Raw genomic sequence first — 22,832 nt, forward strand, 5'->3', positions numbered from 1 at the left:
ATCATTCTATTTGACCTGAACAGTGTACAAAATGATATCTCACCACAAACCTCTTTACATATTTCCCAAGTCAAACAATGAGCAACACACCACTACAGGAATTGTCTTGACTTGGGAGCCTAACAGAAAACAAGGATATGGAAGTTCCTACGACAATGAATAAACTTATGGGCATCATTCCTGTTTGAACAATTGCCAGAAGAAGTGCATCCACTAGCAATAGGGACCAAAGGTCAACAAATGTGCTCAAACCTAGGTGCCAAAGACTGGCATACTACAATAAAAAAATCCTTTTTACACTCTGCAGGCACCTATGCTACCCAAGCTGGCTGATAAAACAGCTGTCTTGGAAACCTTTTTTTTCCCTGGTAATTGTAGAGTGTGACCACAGAGAACTTGATGTAGCATCCTGAAGCAGTGTACTCTCCAGTGTCAATTAGAAAATATGAGTGGCATGCATCATCCTGCATATCAATCAAATTCTGTACTGCCTTGGTTCTAATGAGAACAGAAATTCTTGCTGTCTAATGTATGTGGTGAAGAGTGTAGATACAGGCATTAAATTATTTGTAACTTGGAAACCAGGAGTTTAACTTCCAAACTAGTAAAGAAGAAAGAACCTTGCAAATAGGCAAGTAAATTTTTATGAACAAATTTCTCCACTGCACCCTTTTTACTTTACAAAAAAAAAAAAGAAAAGAAATGTATTCGTTTATTAAAATTGTTCCATCAGACTGATACACACTGGCCTTTTAAAAACAGGTTGAAGCACAGGTTTGAATGATTTAACACTAATTTATTTTGTGCAATAAAAAGCATATCCTATCTTGCAAAGGAAACAAAATGTTATTGTAAAATGTCTGAAACATCAAAAAATGTTTCACATCAATCATTCATTCACTTTACCAATTTTTAAACAAAGACATGGGGGAATATACTTCCTATCTCACAAAGCTGCCTAACTTTTTTTTTTTTTTTTTTTTTTTTTTTTTAAATGAAAACAACTCCAAGCACAAGAGGTACTAGAACTTATAATACTTAGTACCATACATGGGTTGAAGGTTGAGAAGATAAAAGTTACCTGTTGACATTAGACTTATGAGGGAGAATAAAAGTTAAATCTGTGAGTTGAAGTTGGGCAGTAAAAGGATGCTGACTGGCTGCGGCATCTGTTCGAACTGGTTGAGGGGGAGAGAGAGAAAATTATAGAAGCCAACTCAGAAGTGCCCATAGAAGTATCTAGAGAATTACTTGAAGTTCAGAATTTAAGGAACTGGTAGTGGATATTCAAAAAGTTTAAGCTCTTTGTGCAGGGCCAGGTTTCTCAGACTGAAAGGTGGATGCAATACACTATCATCAGCAAAACTATGGATAGGATTTTCAGACAATGGAAGGTCATTAATGTACAAGAAGAAAAGAGTTGGAGAAAGAACTGAACCTTGCGAGGGGCGGGGAACACCAGCATTAGTGGAGAAATTAAAAGACAGAGAACCATCTACCATCACCCACAATGAGTGGTCAGAGAGGAAAAAACTGGTTACTCAATTACAAAAGCAGATGGCAAACCATAAAATGGAAGCTTATTTAGAAGACCATTATGCTTAAAACACAATCAAAAGCTTTTGAAGTATCAAGAGTAACTGCTTTAGTTTCACCAAACTTTTCCATTGAACTTGTTCATAGATGGGTAAAATAAGCTCACTGAGATTGGAACTGAGACCATATTTGTAAAATGAACAAGGAAGCATTTGGGAGTTTTAGACCTTTTTGCAGATTACTTTAACAATTCATGATGTATTCAGCAGTAAGAAAAGGTAGAGGAGGACATGCTGTATGAATTAATGAAATCCTTGGATATGGTGTATGCATGGCAAGAATGAGAACCACTGCATTAGCACCCTGAGTCCAAGGATTCTTCATCATAGCTAAGGGTTTGCTTACTTCCTTTGCTGCCTCCTTTAATATAACTGGATAGATCCCATCACCCCAGTTGTCCTTATTTTTAATTTCAACAATTTCTCCTCAACTTTGCTCTCAGTTATTACAAAATCCTTTAGTTCCCTGTTACAGTTTGATAAAAAAAAACTTCCGGCATTCTCCTCCATAAATAACTCCTTTTGAGTGAATGTAGATCCAAAATTCTCATTCAGTTTGTTAGCTACCTGAGCAGGATATTCAACAGTTGAACCATCAAAAGCAAGTGGACCAATTTTTTTTTTTTTTTTTTTGGTAGTTGTTGGCACATAGGCTTCTTGTGGTCATAATGCACCTCCCAAGGATTTTGCAGTACTTTGATCCAAGCCCGAGGCGGGAATCGAACCCGCGACCTTTGGGTTGCCAGGCAGGCACTTTACCCACCCGGCTAGCAAGTGGACCAATCTGATTAATCTAATTCCTTCTAGAGTTTACATAAGAAAAGAAGTCTTTGCTGTTCCTCTTGGCATTCGTTGCCAAAGATTTCTCGTAATCTATCTTCGCTTGCCTGACCTCCTTTGTTACTTGATTACAGACTAGCTTATATCTACCATAGGCTGCTGTATCTCCTGATATACAACTCGTGCACTTTTCTTCTCTGCAGGAGTCTCATTATTTCATCTGACATCCATTTAGCCTAAACCTTGAACAGTATTTCTTAGTTGGGGGGGGGGGGGGGGGGCTAGTAGCTTCCAATTTAGAATTTGCTGTTGGTAACACCATCAGTTGGTCCCACTGTAGTAATCTTTACAAAAGCAAAAACCTTCCCTTTACCCCTGATGATAGTTACATCTAAGTAAATCCCACATCAGTACACATGATCACTGCCACCTATTGGTTTCTTTATCTGGAAATTTTTAATGCATGAATAATCACATCAGAGTATTACTCCCTCTGGTTGCCTCTCGAACATGCTACTGTAGAAAACAATCTTCAAATAAATCCACAAAATCTTGCTAGTGTGCAAGTGACCATCCCACAAGTGCCATTCTATATCAGGGAAGTTAAAATCCCCCTTTATAAGACATTCTGATTTAGGCATATAACACACACTTCTACTCTCAATTTTGTTTTCCCAGTGCTTATGTAACACCAAACTGACTGAACATTGCACTAGCCACCCATGTCAATTGGATGCACTCCCTTAGGATTTTATACTCCCCAAATTCCAATTCTGCATTCCTTATATTTGTGCGACACCACCACGTCTCTGATATCCCAACAACATCCACCTTCGATGCCCTGCAGACACACCTAACACTGCCTCGATAGCATCAGCAAATATTCTTAACATCCTATCTATATAAGTGCATCCGATCCCTGTAGAAGTGGTAAACCAGCACAGACCACACTGAGAAAATTTCTTCCACATAAGCCTTGCACAGTCTCCCAAAGGCTGAATTAATTGACAAGGCTTTAATCATATATTCCCTCCTGTCGTGTCTGGGCAGAACTGCAGACACTTTCAAATTTATCCCCAATGCGCATCTTTTTTTTTTTTTTTCTTTTTCAATATTGACCTGTACTTGCTAAGTAAATCTGCAGATCTCCTACTCTTAATGTCATTAGTGCCAACGTGTACAACAATATCACCCTTTGTGCACTTAATATAACATCATCAACTCCCTGGCAGACATATCCTATTCCACTTATCCTTTTTGCACAATATATTCCCTGACAATCGAGTTACCCACAATAACTAGCTCCTGTGGGTCCACCGCTTTCAAAAGATTGTCACTATGTTGCCTGTGCACAAGAGTGAGCTCTGGTGTTGTTTTGGGCAGCTGATAGTTTAATGGGACCCCATTTTTATTCCTTCGAGGGCATTTACCCTACTCTTCAAAGAGTAGACCTCATTAGACCCCCATCAGAACACTGATATTTCCCTTTAGATTCATGAACGTTTATGTCTTAAGCACTTAGACCTTGAATGCTAGAATAAATCAATAACCGGTACAATTATTCAAATTTTTTTTTTTTGCATTAATTGTTGCAATAACACATATCAAAGGGCATCAACTTTTTCCTACTTCATTATCAGTACATGAATACTACTGAGGTTACTGTTGGTTCTATCAGGCATTAGTTTTTGATTATTTTTTATGTGTTCAACATTAATTGCTGGACTATCTTACTGCATATACGATAGAACTGGATAGTTCTATATGCATTTTAGTATAGATTATTTAGTATATAATGAAATCTGAAAGGGTTTGGGAACTTGTAAATAGAATGTATAATTCAAAAAGACTACCAAAACAATGCATGCAAACATTGTTATAATAAAAATTTGCTAGTGCATTGCATATAGTATCGTTATGTAGTACCCTTAAATTTACATTTTTATTTACTTCACTTCACTAAGAACTGCATGTGGAATAATGTAACTGTAACTCATGTTATGGGCACACACAATCCATTTTGTTCACCATGGGAATAAAAATAATAAATACAATCATCACTAAAAATACAAAATGATTTCACCACAGAGGTGGTATGCATTTAAGTGTCCACATACGCACAATCAATTCTAAAGAGAGAATGATTATAAATGTATTTCAGAGAAATAAATACATTGCATTGTAGGATTTAAAAAAAAAATAATAAAAAAATATATAGTTCTTAAGGAATTCATAACCACAATGAGATGCAAAATCCTTTTCAATTTCTTGTGCATAATAAGAAAGATCGCCAAGTTTCATTTTTGCATAAGTCACATAGCTTTATGTATGAGTCATACATTAAAACAAGCACCGTGTTTTTTTTTTTTTTAATATATATATATAAATGGAAATACCTTCTAAAGAGAGAGAGAGAGAGAGAGAGAGAGAGAGAGAGAGAGAGAGAGAGAGAGAGAGAGTATCCATATTTTGTGATATTATTTGCTGTTTTAATACTTGTAATCCATACAAAAAAAAAAAAAAAAAAATGCTTTAGGGAAGTCAAGAGCAAGCGAGCCTATTGTGTGGGTAGTTAGAGCTTTACATTTGATTACAGTTGTGAATTTTACCTTAGCTGTACAGAATTAAATCAATTCTGTCTTTTATGTAACTTATATCATTATTTACAGAAAACTATAAAAACCTCCAAGTTTGAACTGAACAGTTCAAATATCCTGAAAATCAGTGTTGCTTTTTTTTTTTTCCCCATGGATTATTTATTTTAGTACAGCAAGTCCCTGACTTATGTAAGCCCGAGTTACATAACCTCAGACTTATGTAAAAATTTTTCCACTCTTATTTTATTTTTTTTTTTAGGATTTTAAAATTAAAATAATAAAAAAATAATAATAATAAGCAATCAGTAATGACGAACACAGCACGCACAAATTGCACAAGTGAGATAGTAGTAGTGGCATGTGATGCAAGAAAGCAAATGTATGAGCTTATGCAGCATCAGCCAAAAAAAAAAAAAAAAAAAACACACCATTCCCTCCAAATGCCTGTCCAGTTCCTCCTTAAATTTATTCAAGCTATCAACTTCCACAACGACAGATGGAAGTTTGTTCCAGCAATTAACCACCCGCTGGCTAAAGGCAAATTTCCGCACATCTATTCTACATCTGTCTTTTCTTAATTTGAATTTATGCCCCCTTAGGTTCGTAATCTGAACAAGTGGAAGGATCCCATCAGAATTCAGCGTGCTCAATCCATTCAAGGCCTTATATACCTCAATCAGATCACCACGCAGGTGCCTAGTCTCCAGCCACTGCAATTTGCAGAACTTAAGCCTCTCTTGGTAAGAGGATCCCTTCATTCTCCTCACCAATCTTGTTGCCCTTCTCTGTACCCGCTCAAGTAAATCTACATCCTTCCTAAAATGAGGTCTCCAGACCTGTACGCAGTACTCAAGGCGTGGCCTGACCATTGCCTTATACAGAGGGATAATCACCTCCTTTTCCCTGCTAGCAAAATTCCTATATATCATTGACAAAACCCCATGACCTGCCCTGGCAGCCTGTCTGCATTGCTCAGAGAACTTCATATCTGACTGCACAATTACTCCCAGGTCTTTTTCATTTTCTACCACCTTAAGTGTAGTACCACACAGTTGGTACGTTTCTCTGGGGTTATTTCTACCCATATGCAGTACTTTGCATTTGTCAAGGTTAAACTTCAGTTGCCACTTCTTAGCCCATCTGCCCAAATTATCTAGATCCTGTTGCAGTAGCACACTACCATTAACAACCCTGCCAACCTTTGTATCATCTGCAAACTTCGACATTAAGCCTGATATACCTTCATCAATATCATTGATAAATATACAAAACAACAGTGGACCTAACACCGAACCCTGTGGGACGCCACTAATAACACTAGTCCACGAAGAGCAGCACCCATTGATTACCACCCTCTGTCTTCTCCCACTTAACCATCCTTTTATCCATTGTAGCAACTTACCCTTAATACCATTCTGCTCCAATTTGTACAATAGTCTTCCATGCGCAACAGTGTCAAAAGCTTTCCTGAAATCCAAATATATGATATCAAAATTGTTTTTTGCATCCAGTTCCTTTGTAACCACATCATAATATCCTATCAAATTTGTCAGACAAGACTTTCCCTTAACAAACCCATGCTGTGTCTGAATTATTGCTGCAGTCTTGTCTAGATGATCCTGCAATGCATCTTTAACCAGCGACTCCATTATTTTACCCGGAACAGAAGTTAAACTAACTGGTCTGTAATTACTCGTGTCACCCTTCGATCACCCTTTGTGAATTGGGGATACATTTGCACATCTCCAGTCCGTGGGAACCGCCCCTGAGTCCAAGGATGCTCTCATAATTATGGCTAGGGGTTTGCTTAGTTGCCTTGCCGCCTCCTTTAATATAACTGGATAGATCCCATCCACCCCAGGTGCTTTTCTTACGTTTAACCTCAACAATTTCTCTTCCACTTTGCTCTCAGTTATTACAAGATCATTAAGCACCCTGCTACAATTTGATAACCTTCTGCCATTTTCAAACCTTAATAATTCCTCACGTGTGAATGTAGATGCAAAATACTCATTCAGTTTGTTTGCTATCTGAGCAGGATCATCAACAGTCAAACCATCGATGTCAAGTGGACCAATCAGATTCATCCCCTTCCTTTTAGAGTTTATATAAGTAAAGAAATCCTTGCTGTTTTTCTTAGCATCTTTTGCCAAGGATTTCTCGTAATCTGCCTTCGCCTGCCGAACCTCCTTTGTGACCTGATTACAGATTAACTTATATCTGCCACAGGTTTCTGAGTCGCTTGATAATTTATATGCATCCCATGCATTTTTCTTCTCTGTTACAAGTCTCATTAGTTCATTTGACAACCATTTAGGCCTAAACCTTGAACAATATTTCTTAATAGGTATGAAACTTTTAGTAGCTTCCACGATTAATTCCTTGAATGCTTCCCACTTAGAATTTACTGTTGGTAACATCGTCAGTTGATCCCACTGTACAGAATTTAAAAACTGTCGGAGACAACTGTACTCGCCTTTACGAAAGCAAAAACCCTTTCCTTTACCCCTGATGGTAATTAAATCTTTAAGTAAATCCCACGTCAGTACACTGTGATCACTGCCACCTAGTGGTTCCTTTATCTGCAAATTCCTAATACATGAATGATCACTGCTGATAACCAGATCAAGAGTATTACTTTCTCTGGTTGCCTCTCGAACATGCTGCTGCAGAAAACAATCATCCAATAAATCCACAAAAGTCTGACTAGTGTGTGAGTGCCCAACCCAGAAGTTCCAGTCAATATCTGGGAAGTTAAAATCCCCCATTATAAGACATTCCGATTTACTAGCCCACTATTTCTCTGTACAATTGTTCATTGTACTCATTCAAGTCATTAGGCCTATAACACACTCCTACTCTAATTTTTGCTTTCACAGTGCTTATGTCACACCAAACTGACTCAACAGTGCACTGTTCATCTATATCAACTGGATGCACTTCTTTTGATTTTATATTTTTCTTTATTAACAGCATAACACCTCCTCCCTTCCTATCCTGTCTATCCTTTCTGTACACATTGTACTCCCCAAATTCCAGTTCGGCATTCCTTATATCTGGGTGACACCACGTCTCTGATATCCCAACAATATCCACCTTTGATGTCTTGACCAACACTTCAAATTCATCAAATTTATTTACTATACTTCTAGCATGCACCTATTCCTATTCCCAGCCACTCTAACACATCCAATATACCCACCTGTTTCACGATGACTGACATCCGTCCCTGAAACCCCCAACACCCCTCGCTCCAGGTCGCTACTTATTCTAATAGAAGTTGTGCAAGAATCACCTTCACCTCTGCCTACGGCTACTGTTAAACTATTAGTCCTTGTATCCCCCCAAGCTATCAGTTTTCCAACCCACCTAACACTGCCTCAATAGCATCAGCAAATATTCTTGCACCCTTTCTATTTAAGTGTATCCCGTCCCTGTAGAAGCAATCTCTCCTGTTAACAAGTACAGTCCAGGCTGAAAAAAATTCTACCCCTTGAGCCTTGCACAATCTTTCCAGGGCCGAATTGATCAACAAGGCTCTCATCATATACTCCCTCCTATCGTGTCTGGGCAGAACTGCAGACACTTTCAAATTCAACCCTACTTCACGGCTTTTTTTCAACAGTGACCTGTACTTGTTAAGTAATTCTGCCGGTCTCCTACTCTTAATATCATTAGTGCCAATGTGTACAACTATATCACCTTTTGTGCCCTTAAAAGATGATATCTGCTCTACGTCATCAACCTTTGCCCCTGGCAGACATACCCTGGTCCTGTTCCACCTATCCTTTTACACAATATATTTCCCGTTTCCCTGACAATAGAGTCACCAACAACTACTAGTTCCTTTGGGACCAGCGCAATCTGCCTTGGGGGTTGGCCCTGTGCTGCGTGATGACCAAGTGCAAGCTCTGGCGTTGATGTGGGCAGCTGAGAGCCTGATGGGCCCCTCAATTTAGATCTTTCGAGGGCATCCACCCTGTCCTTCAAACTCTCATATAGGCCCATAACAACGCTGAGTTGTCGCCTGATTTCCTTACACTCCTTATATCGCGCGCACACAAAGACATCCCCCATGGCAATATCATGTTCCGTTCCAGAACATGATATTGCCATGGAGATACGGAATGGCAAGTTTATGAAGCTAAAAAATAGGAATGAAGAGAGATTCTGAAAATTTATTTATGTTTTCTGACTGAAAACATGACTGAAGATTTCAGTGAAGGGGCCATACATTTCACCACAATAATGCAAAAACCGACAGAATTCCAGCTATCAGTATTATCGCAAATGCAATAAGATCGAACTGCAAATTGTTTTTATTGTTTTATGGTAGTAACCTCCAGAAATGTGCTTTAGTAAAATGTGAGCACATGTGAGGTGATAATAGTGTGTTTACACCTTCACCCTATGAAGTTCTTTATAGAAAATTTCAAGTTAATGTTATCATGGTGCCAACTAACAGAATAAGTTACAGCAGTACTAGTAAATCTATCAAGAAAAGGAAAGCGATAGATTTGGATCAGAAAATTAAAATAATAAGGATATATGAAAATGGTCAAACATTAACAAGTATTGTGCAGAATTTAGATTTGTCGGTGTCAACAGTAAACACAATAACAAAGGACAAAGACAGAATACAAGAAGTGGTGAAAGGATGAGCACCAATGAAGTCAACTATAATACCAAAGCTACTACAGTACAATAACATGTTTTTTCTTCTTTCCTTTTCTTATGTACCACTACAGCTACTTCACCGCTGTCCCCAGATAAAGTTTTTAATTGAACAAATTAAAAATAATTATTTCTTTATGTATACAACTAATATATATAAAAAACTAATTAATTGAAAAATATATAACTGTTTTTCTTTATTCTTCTGAGAATATTATGATATTATGTGGTTTTTGTAATTTTGGCATATCAGGGATATAGTAACAATATTTTTAGTCATTCCCAAGTTACGTAAAACTCTACTTACGTAAGAGGTCCTGGAACATCTCTTATTACGTATGTCGGGGACTTACTGTATATAGCTGCAGGTGTTATTTTCTTTTCATGGATACTGTTTTCAGTGAATAGACATTTATCCATACAGCAGTTGCGGAGGACAGATTTAACCCAGTACCAGATGCAGAGTCCTTTAGACCCTGAACCTGGTGCAGGATTAAATGTAAAAAATGTACCCCCCCCCCCACCTCCTCAGGAGTAAAAAAATTAGGATAAAATTTATTTTATCTTTAAGAATATCTTAACATGGTCTCATCAGTTTATCAGAAATGTTTTTGTACTTGATTAAGGGTTAATTCCACAACCAAGGTAAAATTTTGACTAAACATTTTTCAGCCATACTCAGATACTGGCATTTTCTGCTACCACCCTGAGCTGTTGCATAGTGATGTTAACTGTTTACAAGCTCAGAGAGCAAGGGCAATACGCACTTAGTTACAAAGTTTATTGCAGAAAACAGAAAAATATATTTTTTGCCTGGATTAAACATCAAATAATATGGTCTCTCTCTCTCTCTCTCTCTCTCTCTCTCTCTCTCTCTGTGACTCATCTTACCAAGGTTCAATGAGTTTTCCCTTGAATATTCATGTTTAATCAAATTGTGGCCTCAGTTCGTGCTTCTCGTTCAGCAGCGTCAGAATTAGCCTTTCACGCCATTAACAAAAAACATACTTTTTTTTATTTAAAGAGGCCAAAATAGTGTCCAATGTAATTATACATGACTATTAATTGCAGAAACCGTAGAAATTAAATTACACGAAAATTCTGTTAATGTTCGTCGGCCATATCTCATCTCTGATTCGTCGGCCTTTACGCGCATGTGCGAAGAAAAATAATCCCTATTTAAGTTTCATACTCACCCCTATTCGGTAATTTTCATTCCTGTGATCACAACATACAGTCGAAAAGCATTGACAGCTTCCGGAAGGAAAATCGTTTTGCAATTTTTTCATTAAATTCTTTTAATTAATTTTCTTATTTTTAATTGCATTAAATTGATTTTTTATTATTTTTTAAAATTATTTGTTACTCTAATGTAAGTTTTTTGTTTTAATTTCTGGAGAGTATCATACGGAAGTGTTCTACGTACTATATTGAGGTAAACTTCTCTTATTATTTTACAATATTATACATAATAATACACAGCACACATTTTTATGCATAAGCTTGTACACACCAAACTATATAATGGCAGCTAAAATGAAACTTAGTAAGCTTTGTATCACACAGGAAATTACTACTGCATTTCTCCACAGCACAATTGTTATCTTTATCGTATTGACTAAATTAACTTGTTAATTGTATATTCGTGAATGCCAATCACAGTAAATAGTAAAAGATTAATATTTTAAATCAGAATTTCAGAAATTATACAAAGTGTTAATAAGAGTAACTAAAAATTTCTCTTCATTAATTTAATATATTCCGAATTTGTATATATACTTCAAATTCGTTTAAATCAAAACAATGTATTTTTGGTCCTTCAACTTCAAATTAACATGATTTTACCATGCAAAGTTTTTCTTTTATGTATGTTTCCTTCATGTCAACTATTTCTTCCTTTTATTTTTACATTGCATATTTCATTAAATTCTATTGGAATGAGCAGCAGCCTGGAAAGCGAGGTGCTCGGGATTTAAAGGACTGCAAAGAGTCATCGGGGAACAAATAAATACATGGGTTGTGTCAGGGTAATTAAGAACAGGTGCATGTATACCAATGCTAGAAGAATAGAAAATAAACTTGATGAATTTTGATCATGCTCTAGAACAGAACATGATCTAGCCAAGGAGGATGTCTTTGTGTGTGCCAGGTGCAGAGAGTGTCTAGAAATTAGGCATCAACTGAGCGTTCTACTGGGCCTCTATGAGAGCTCGAGTTGTAGGGATGCCCTCGAAGAAATTAATGAGGGGCCCATCAAGCTCTCAGCTGCCCAACTCAACGGCAGAGCTCACTCCTGGGCATCAGGCAACACAGCGGCAATCTCCAAGGCAGAATGTGCTGGTCCCAAAGGAACTAGTTACTGTTGGTGACTCTATTGTCAGGGAGAAGAGGAATATATTGTGTAAAAAGGATAAATGGAACAGGACCAGGGTATGTCTGCCAGGGTTAAAAGTTGGTGACGTTGTAAAGCATATATCATCTTTTAAGGGCACAAAAGGTGATATTGTTGTACACGTTGGCACCAATGACATTAAGAGTAGGAGATCTACATATTTACTTAACAAGTACAGGTCAATGTTGCAAAAAAGTCGTGAGTCAGGGTTAAATTTGAAAGTATCTGCAATTCTGGCCAGACAATAGGAGGGAATACATGATGAGAGCCTTGTCAATCAATTCGGCCCTGGAGGGAATGTGCAAGGCTCAAGGTGAATTCTGATGGGATCCTTCCACTTGTTCAGATTACGAACCTAAGAGGGCATAAATTCAAATTAAGAAAAGACAGATGTAGAATAGATGTGCGGAAATTTGCCTTTAGCCAGCGGGTGGTTAATTGCTGGAACAAACTTCCATCTGTCATTGAGGAAGTTGATAGTTTAAATAAATTTAAGGAGGAACTGGACAGGCATTTTGGAGAGAATGGTATGTTTTTTTTTTTTTTTTTTTTTTTTTTTTGGCTGATGGTGCATAAGCTCATACACTTGCTTTCTTGCATCACATGCCACTACTACTACTACTAATTTGAGATGCTGGTGAAGACAAAGGCTGATGTTGTTGGGATATAAGAAATATGGTGTCACACAGAGGTAAAGAATGCAGAATTGGAATTCAGGGGGTACAATGAGTACAGAAAGGCTAGAAGGGGAGGAGAGGTGATGCTGTTTGTTAAGAAACACAAAATCTTAGGAAGTGCATCCAGTTGACATTGATGTACAGTGCAGTGTTAAGTCAGTGTGGTGGGACATAAGCACTGGGAAAACCAAGTTGAGAGTAGGAGTGTGTTATAGGCAGTGGTGAGCTGTGAATATTTTAACAATGGACTCGCAGTTTTTCCGACTTTCTACCGAGTAATTTTATTGGTTATGGAAGTGACGTCATCTGCGGTTTCCACCAGAGGCACTTCCCACGCTTGCACTTATGTTAGTGCGCGTGATGCATTTTCCGTGACTGCCAGTATGATGATATCTTGAGTCAGGAGTGGATTCGGGGGGGGGGGGGGGGTTTGCCCACTTAACCATGCATATCACTGTATATGTATAAGGTCTATCTTAAAAAAAAAAAAAAAAAACCACACATAAAAGCTTGGTCCTCGTGATACCTGGATACAATAGAATCTGGAGTTCTTTTTAGAATTTTTGAATAGTGTGACGTTACAATCATACTTTCTGAAGTTACTACTGCAGTAAGTATGATTACAACAATACAAGTATTTGTCATATGACTGCGAGAATACAAGTGTTTATCATATGACTGTAACAATACAAATATTTGTGAACAATTTATTTTTTTCGTCTCGCATTTTCGTTACATTCCATTGTTAGGTGCCCTTAACAGCTGCGTATGTCGCTTCAACTACAAGATCAGTACATCAATCTGTGTTATTTTACAGATATTTAGATACTTTGCACTCGCAAATATACATCTCTTACTTTAGTTGTCACAAATTCATTGTATCTTGTCTTCCAGAAATTATGAAATTTTGCGAATGTTCAACAAAAAAGCTCTTTTATTTCATAATCAATAAACAAATCAAAATACTGTACCTAAAAGAAACGCAAAGGTTGTTTCACATAAACCATCTACCCTGCGTGCTCAGCACATACGCAACTTTTTTATTAGTCTTTTTTTTTTTTTTAACAAAAAAGGAAATATAATGGATACATTATTTTCATGATAAAATTCTAATATTGTGAATAAAAAATAACACAAAATACTTCCCATATCACAAATAACAAAAACTATCAACAAAGCATTCCACAATATTTATTACATGAAAAAAAAAATGATTACACAAATATTCAAGAAAAATGTATTCTAAAAATTACCACATACAATTTACTTAATTAATATTTATTGTCAATCTGCTTTGCTCAATAGCTGAGCGATGATTTGACGTACCAATCTGGATCAAACTGAAGCAATGGTTTTCCATGTAGATGTCATAATCTGCAACGTGTTTAATTGTCAACAATATTCATTCGTTCACTCAATATTATTCATTATGCTGAAAGCTCGCTCAGCTTCATCACTGCTAATCGCAATGGTTTGAAATATATTTCTGGCTTTCTTAATTGAAAAGGGAATTTCACTTGATTTTAAAGATAAACTGTCTTTGACAAAACCTTTAAAATCACTAATTTTTATTTCATATTTTATCGGAAAACTAAAATTTCTTTGAAAACCGAAAAATTTCTTATTCGGTTTTCACCATCTGGCCACCAAGACGAAAGCTCTTTCATGTTCCAAAATTCCGGGTAGCATATGTTTAAAATTTCTTTCAATTCCTCGTCAATGGGATCATTATTTTCATTATTTAATTTAAAATTGCTCTGTTGCATTAATAACTTATCCTTTAAGGATAAAACAATGTATTTAATAACTAGTCAAGAGGTAATTTTTTAAATGTGTTCTTACTTTCAATTTTGATTCCTTCAAATTCTTTCCACTTCAACATGCTCAACAAGCGTCATAATTTCCTTCGGAATTTTTCAAATTAGCAATAGCATTGATAGTTCGAATAATTAATTTATCTGCTTTTACCATAGTGATTCTGTAAAGCTTCTGAAAGGTAAGAGAGCTCCTGCAGGACAGAGGGTAGTAAGATATCTTACTACTCTGTGCTACAGGATGTCAATCATTAGTGATAAATCGTTAAGAAATTCTAGACTGAAAAGTCAGTTTAATAATCCCAAATATTTAATTTCGGGTTCAAAATTTTAGTTTTCAGCCTTCTATAAACTTTCACTTCTTTCCCCTCCTTACTGTTCTTTATTTCTTTTAAAATGGAAATTATATAGTGAACAAGTCACCTGACTTCTTATTAATACTTTATTTATTATAATACGTCTTTATTATTCTTTTAAAGCTGCTTTGAACTTGAAGATTCAATTTCATAATCTATATACATAAGGTTCTATGTCTAAGTCTACTAAAAATGTTATGTACCTCTTCCATCCTTACAGTCAAATAAACTTCATAATGTACAATTTCCTTTAATATTTTAATGATACACACATTTAAAAAATATGTATTAAATAAAATCAAAACAGTATGATGAATTTGATAAATTTCATTAAAAAAAGTACTAAGCATTAAAAAATATTAATTACCTTTCTCTCCAACAAATGGTAAAGACCATGTAAATACATCCATGAAGTTTGGCAGCCAGTATGGATGAGGAGAGCAGTTGAACTGGCGGATATTCATTACATTATTTTCATATTTTAAAACTGCAGCTATAAGAAAGTTTTTGAGATGAATAATTCACACATAATATGAGAATTCTTTATATTTACATATATGAATTATAGCTACTTCAATACACAGACAAATACAAGCAAGGAGCACCATATGCTACCCTTGTGAATACACTGCTCATTTGTAGACAGACATCTTATTAAATTTGAATAATTTAGTGAGCCTTAATTAATGATATAAAAGAATGAGATATATGCATAGTATAATTATGCATATATCTATTACTAACTATAAGCATGTTTTGAAAGTATGTTATTATACATACAGCCAACTTCTAAGTTACTATCAGCAACCGTTGCCTGCTAATCTGCATATTAGAAAAGGTATTATCAACAGCAGGTAAGTGCTTTGCATTGTTTTTTGGGAGCCAGATTAAAAACATGACAATTCTTTTACAACAATATTCGCTATGCCCCTGTAATTGGGGGGGGGAGATCTCCGTTGAAATATTTAAAAATTGCAAGCAAAACAGTCAATTTTAAAGCTTTCCTGGGCATCTAAAATGTTTGGCAACTAGAGTGGGCCTGTCACTGTAGTACTGATTCATATCAATTATTCAAATATAGCACCACTTTTAAGATTTTTTATTAATTATCAAAATTAAATTACATTTAATTTTTTTTTAAATATAGTTTTAATTTATAAATAACTAAATATTCAGATGCCATTTTTATTCAGCAAAAACATTCCAAAGCATTAAAAATATTCTATAAATTATCTAAGAGCAAAATACAAGTAATTCCAAAATTAATAAATTTAGATAAAATAAACTTAGTGATTAATTATTGGATTAGCACAGTTAAAAGTTCTTTGTCAGAAATGTGAAGGAACTTGAATTTATGCGGAAATTTAAAAGTAAACTGTCATCTGTCATAACTAAATTTTTTGGCTAATGAAATTTCAAAAACTGAAAAGACTTTTGCAAATTGAAACATTATATACATTTCATATGACAATGAGTACTTGGAATGAAGTTTCCAAAACCCACATTAGCAACTGTTTTGAAAAATGCAGATTAATTATTCATGATTTTAATTATTCCTTAAAACCATTTTTTACATTTAAATTTCAGTATTTTCTTTGGCTCTTTGTGAAGATTTAGAAACTGATACCTTTATTTTCTTTAAGTATTACTTTCCAAGAAATATTTGTCCATAATAAATCATATAATTTCATGGGGAAATCTGTTGTGGCCTTTTCGGCAGGTAAATGAATTAAATGAGGGGAGGAATATGTTACAGGCCGCCTAATGACTGTGATGAATACATCAAACAACTAAACAGAGAAATGGTAGGCCAGTAAATCAGAATGTCTTATATGATGGAGGATTTTAACTTGGGTTGGTCACTCAAACACTAGCAAGACTATTCGTCAATTTACTGGATAACTGTTTTCTACAGCATCATGTTAGAAGGCAATGAGAGAGAGAGAGAGAGAGAGAGAGAGAGAGAGAGAGAGAGAGAGAGAGAGAGAGAGAGAGAGAGAGAGAGAGAGATTCTTGATCTGATTATTAGCAGTCATTCTTCATGTATTAAGAATCTGCAGATAAATGAATCACTAATTGGCACTAATCATAGTGTTTTGGTGTGGAATTTACATAAAGATGTATTTACCATTAAAGGTAAATGTTTTTGCTTTTATAAAGAAGACTATAGTTATCTCAGAACCGTTTTTAAATTCCATAAAGTGAGACCTACTAATGATGTCACCAAAACAAATTCTAAACAGGAAGAACTCAGAAAAATAATCACAGACGCTACTAAGTTTTCATACCAATTAAGAAATACCATTCCAGGTTAAGACTTAAATGGATATTAGATGATCTAATGAGACACATGGAAGAAAACAAAAATGCATGGGATGCATATAAAATATCAGATGATACAGAAGCCTATGGTACATATAAACTAGTCTACAATCAAGCCACAAAGGAAGTTAGACAAGACAAGTCAGATTACAAGAAATCTTTGGCAAAGGATGCAAATAAAAAAACCAAACACTTCTTTACTTATATAAACAATAGAAGAAAATGGATGAATCACATTAGTCCACTTGATATCTATGTTTTAACTGTTGATGAGCCTGCTCCAGTTGCTCACAAACTGAATAGGTATTTTCCCTCTATGTTTGCACATGAGGAATTCTTTAAGGAAGTGGATGCCTTGTTAAAGTTTATCAAACTTCAACAAGGCATCCACTTAAGCTTATCCAACTTTAACAAGGAGCTAAATAATTTTGTAATAACTGAAAAAATATGGAACAGAAATTGCCAAAGTTTAAAAGAAGGCACCCAGGGTGGATGGGATCTATCAAATTATATTAAGGGAGGCAGCAAAGAAGTTAAACAAATGCTAAGCCATAAATATGCGAGTATCTTTGTATTCAAGGGAGGTCCCTGTGGATTGGAGTTGAGCAAACATATCTCCAATTCACAAAGGTTGGGGGAGATCAAAAGGTGACAAGTAATTACGACCTGTTAGCTTAATTTCTGTTTAAAGGAAAATTATGGAGTCACTGGTTAAAGAAGTGATGCAGGACCATCCAGACAGGAGTGTAGTTATACTTGAGTCACAGCATAGATTCCTTAAGGGGAGATATTGACTGACCAATTTGATTAGGTACTATGACAATGACAAAAGTACTGGATCCATAAAATAATTTTGATATCATAAACTTAGATTTCAGGAAAGCTTTTGATACTGTTGTACATAAAAGACTGCTGTACAAACTGGAGCAGTGTGGCATTAAGGGCAAGTTGCTACTATGGATAAAGGGATGGTTGAGTGGCAGAAGACAGTAGTAATCAATGGACATTGCTCTTCGTGGACCAATGTTATTAGTGGTACATATAAACTAGTCTACAATCAAGCCACAAAGGAAGTTAGACAAGACAAGTCAGATTACGAGAAATCTTTGGCAAAGGATGCAAATAAAAAAAACCAAACACTTCTTTACTTATATAAACTCCCAGAGTTCAGTGTTGGGCTCGTTGTTTTTCTCTATTTATCAATGATACTGATAAAGGCATATCAGGGTTAATGTCCAATTTGCAGATAAACATTTGCATGGTGGTTAATGATAGTAATGAAGGTATGCTAATGAAAATAACTAGAAAAAATAGGCAGATGGGCTAAGAAATCAACTGAAGTTTAACACTGACATATGCAGAGTTCGAGGGTAGATGTGCAGTAGAGGGTGGACGTGAGGAGAGATGTTTCACTTGATAGATAAAGGGCAGACAGTGTTCGACACAACTTTTGAAGATTGGGGATTTTTCAGCTTCTACTTATGGATTTCTGTATTATAAAGATGTCTGAAGATGAAGGGAAATAGTAGTACACTAGTATATTTATTTTGGACTTTTGAACATGCTTTTGTGCAGCACGATTGCTACAGCACTAGCTGTAGTAATCCTACTGTTACAACTTGTGACTTATTTACAGTTCAAAAGTTCAACAATTTTGATTATTTTAGCATTAAAATTAGTTGGATAGATATTATTTTTGATGAAAATGCAAACTTGACTTCAGATTCTGCTCATACTTAGACTTTGAAGTAGTTTTCTTTGTCTAGCCTGCTTTTCCCGCCAAAACAGAAAAGTTGTGTACCTCTGGTTAAAAAAGGTTCACGCTAATAAACTGGACCACGCTTGAGGAATTAGATTATAACAACAAAATGACTGGAAAAGATCAGAATATAGGAGAAAAATCTCAGAACAGAGGAAATACCAATCATGACTCTGACTTAGATCTCCCAGGGGTGGACCATCCAGAGGGTGAAAGGGGTGCAGAGCACTGCACCTGGGTGCCAATGTTCAAGGGCACCTGAAAACCTGAAACTTACATATACACACATGAAGAAAATTTTAAAGGAGAATGCCAAATTTCAATTGGCACCCAGGCACCACATACACTAGGAATGGCCCCAGTATAGTGGTGAGAATACTGAGAGAGAGAGAACCCAAAATAATAACGAAGAAATTAATAACAACTTAGACACATGCACCCCCCCCCCCACACCAGGAGAAAATCAGATAGAAAAAAAGCACTACCCAACATGATTTTTACCTAAAAAAAAAAAATCAATTAAAAATCAAAAATTTCCTATCACATCTCAGTTTTAAGATATAGATAAATAACTGGATTCTGTACAAAGATATCATTACTGTTTGAAATACAAATTTTTAAACTTATTAACTTTTGTTTATTGGGCTAAAAGTTAAGTACATCATTACTGTTCTTGCAAAATAGTATATTTTGATGCACTTTTCCAGACAAGTCAGTATTTTCATTAATTTTATTACACCATTCAACTGTTCAATATATAGTGTATGATAAACTACGCTACAAGAATTCACCTTCTGTTCAAATTTACCAATTGTTTTTACTGTTTTTAGGTTAATGCATTGTTAAAATGGAGAAGACAAAGCACAGAACTTTGAGTTAATCACCCAGAAAACTTCTGCTATGTTTGTGGACACTTAAACCCAAAAACTCAGAGGAAGAAAATATACAATGTCACAAAAGTTGCATATTCATTGTACTTTGGCTGCAAGATTGGTGACCAAGAAAAAATAGGGCTCCACATATCTGTTGTATTACTTGTAACGAACTTAAGACTGTGGTTATATGGCAAGCTGAGAGCATATCTTTTGTTGTCCCAACAGTGTGGTGCGAGCCCAAGGATCATTTCGACGACTGCTATTTCTGCATGACAAAAATAAAAGTTATTTCTAAAAAAGAGCAAGCACTGCTTCAAATATCCCATCAGCAATTAGGCCAGTGCCACACGGTAAAGAACTGCCAGAACCTGTGCCACCAAAATCTTGGGGTATTGGAAGTAGTGATGAAGGTACAGAAGAAATCGTTTTACCAGATGTCATGGAACCATGTACTTCACATGATTTGCACTACAAGCCAGAAAAAGAGAAGGCCCCACACTACATTGAACAAGAAAAATTAAGCGACTTGATCAGAGACTTGGGGCTTAGCCAAAGAGAAGGCTGAATCACTCGGATCCAAACTACAACAGTGGAACCTACTCGCCAAAGGTACAAACATTACAATATATCGTAACCGAAATGAAGAGATTTCAAGATATTTTTCAATGGAAAACAACATGTGTGTCTGCAAAGACATCGTTGGTCTTATGCAAGAACTGAATATTGATCACAATATCTTTGAATGGCGTTTGTTCATTGATGTGTCAAAGCTACAATATATCGTAACCGAAATGAAGAGATTTCAAGATATTTTTCAATGGAAAACAACATGTGTGTCTGCAAAGACATCGTTGGTCTTATGCAAGAACTGAATATTGATCACAATATCTTTGAATGGCGTTTGTTCATTGATGTGTCAAAGCTAAGTTTGAAAGCAGTATTGCTTCATAATGGAAATACTTTACCATCAATTCCTCTTGTTCGTGCTGTTGGCCTGAAAGAAATTTACGATAGTATGTCCCAGATTCTTGCTGCTGTATGTTACAATGACTATGGTTGGAATATTTGTGGTGATCTCAAAGTGATTAGACTGCTTGTTGGGTTGCAAGGTGGTTTCACTAAATACTATTGTTTCCCGTGTTTGTGGGATAGTCGTGCAACAGCCAAACACTACATTATACAACACTTCGACAAGGGAGATGAATATATTCCCGGCAAAAGCAATGTAAAGTATGTTCCATTGTTTGATCCACAAAAGGTTTTTCTTCTCCCTTTACACATCAAGCTTGGACTGATTAAAAATTTCACTAAGGCACTGGATAAAGAAAGCAGAGGATTCACATATTTACTAAAAATGTTTCCAAATTTATCTCATGCAAAGCTGAAGGAAGGAATTTTCATAGGTCCTCAAATAAAAAGCTCCTAAAAGATGAAGAATTTCAAAGAAACCTGAATGATGTTGACTGGCCGCATGGAGATCTTTCAAAGCTGTGGTACACAGATTCCTTGGAAAGAGAAAAGAAGAACTATGAGCAACTGGTCACAAACTTGCTGAAAATGTTACAAGAACATGGGGTGCCGAATGTCACTGAAAATGCATTTCCTTCATTCCCATCTGGATTTATTTCCTGAAACCTTAGCAGATGTCAGTGATGAACAAGGAGAGAAGTTTGACCAGGACATAATCTGCAATGGAAAAACGGTACCAACGTTGCTGGGACTCTGCCATGATGGGAGATTACTGTTGGTTCTTTTAATGGGAAAGCAATATGGAGTATAAAAGGAAATCATTCAGTGGAAAACATGTCTAAGTAACATATATTGTGTAATAATTACAACTATTATGCTGATATTATATAAAAACAAGGAATTTAAAAAATGCATATATCTTTTGATGTAGACGTGACAGAAGTAAAAAATTGATATTTTCATAATCAGGGACATTAATTTTGTTTAGAATAACCAACTTCCGTTCCAGAGGTATGATGAAAAATTTTGTCGGGTGGTGACAGACAATATAAGGAAAAGGACAATAATGACAAAGACAGAAGAGGAGAAAAAATTTGAAGCAATAAATGAAACAGAGGATCCCGTTAGATAAATTAAAGAAGTAAATTGTATTTAGAGGAGTTTTTACATAAACAGACCAATAGGATTACATCTGCAATAAGGTGCAGATTGTGAGCTGCTGGTCTGTTTTAGAACAGTGATACAATTAAATACTGAAAACAAAGTTTTAAGAGCATGAAGGTAAACAGTCACAGAGGAAAAGAATAATTACAAAGAAATAAATACCTTAACCCAGTGATTTTCAACCAGGGTGCCACAAAAACATTCCAGGGTTGCCACGTAATTTTTGTTTAAGTTACTTAAACATATTTTTTTTTAAATTTAAGTATTTATTTCATTATAAAAAGGTTAATTATAAGTTATAATTATAACTTATAATCATATTATTATAATAACTATGATATAACATTTTTTTAATATTATACACTGGTTTTCAAAAAAAGTGCATCACCCCTTAAAATTGTAATTGTCGTCCGAATAACATAAGTATATGGCAATATTTCTTACAAATTGTATCAGATAAGATTGATACACGTAGGTGATGATGTAGTATTGCATCAGCTGTTACTTTCAGCTATATAAGCACGCTCAGCAAGAGTTGCAGTCATTCCTTGACTGTGTTGGGTTGGTGAGTTACATGCAGTTGAAGCCACGAAGAAAGAGTGCTATTATTACTTTACATGAGGAAGGATGTTCTTCCCGTCATATTGCTTAGAGTGTCTTGTAATCAGTCGACAGTGAGATTTCTTTCCAAACTCAAGAATACTAGTTCTGCTGATAAGGAAAAAAGAAACTGGATGCAAACGAGTCTCTATGCCAAAACAAGACTGCGTTTTGAAGCACTTATGCCTTAAAAACCATAAAGCTTCGTCTGAGCTGAACAGAGAATGGGAAGAACATACAGGAGTGGTAGCAAGTGCA

The 22,832-nt window shown here is 35.7% G+C and overlaps 1 protein-coding gene across 1 annotated transcript in view; it reads right to left on the reverse strand.

Annotated features, from left to right (window-relative positions):
• Positions 1-22,832, reverse strand: part of LOC150081621 (serine/threonine-protein phosphatase 2B catalytic subunit 2-like) — a 148,012-nt gene that overhangs the window by 28,146 nt on the left and 97,034 nt on the right. Inside the window, exon 9 of the mRNA XM_090380569.1 lies at positions 15,253-15,378. Coding sequence (XP_090236695.1) covers positions 15,253-15,378 — 126 coding nt within the window. The remainder of the gene's footprint in view (positions 1-15,252; positions 15,379-22,832) is intronic.

The sequence above is a fragment of the Mastigoproctus giganteus genome, chromosome 8 (genome assembly GCF_048544385.1).
Source record: "Mastigoproctus giganteus isolate SK-2022 chromosome 8, ASM4854438v1, whole genome shotgun sequence".
NCBI lineage: Eukaryota > Metazoa > Arthropoda > Arachnida > Uropygi > Thelyphonidae > Mastigoproctus > Mastigoproctus giganteus.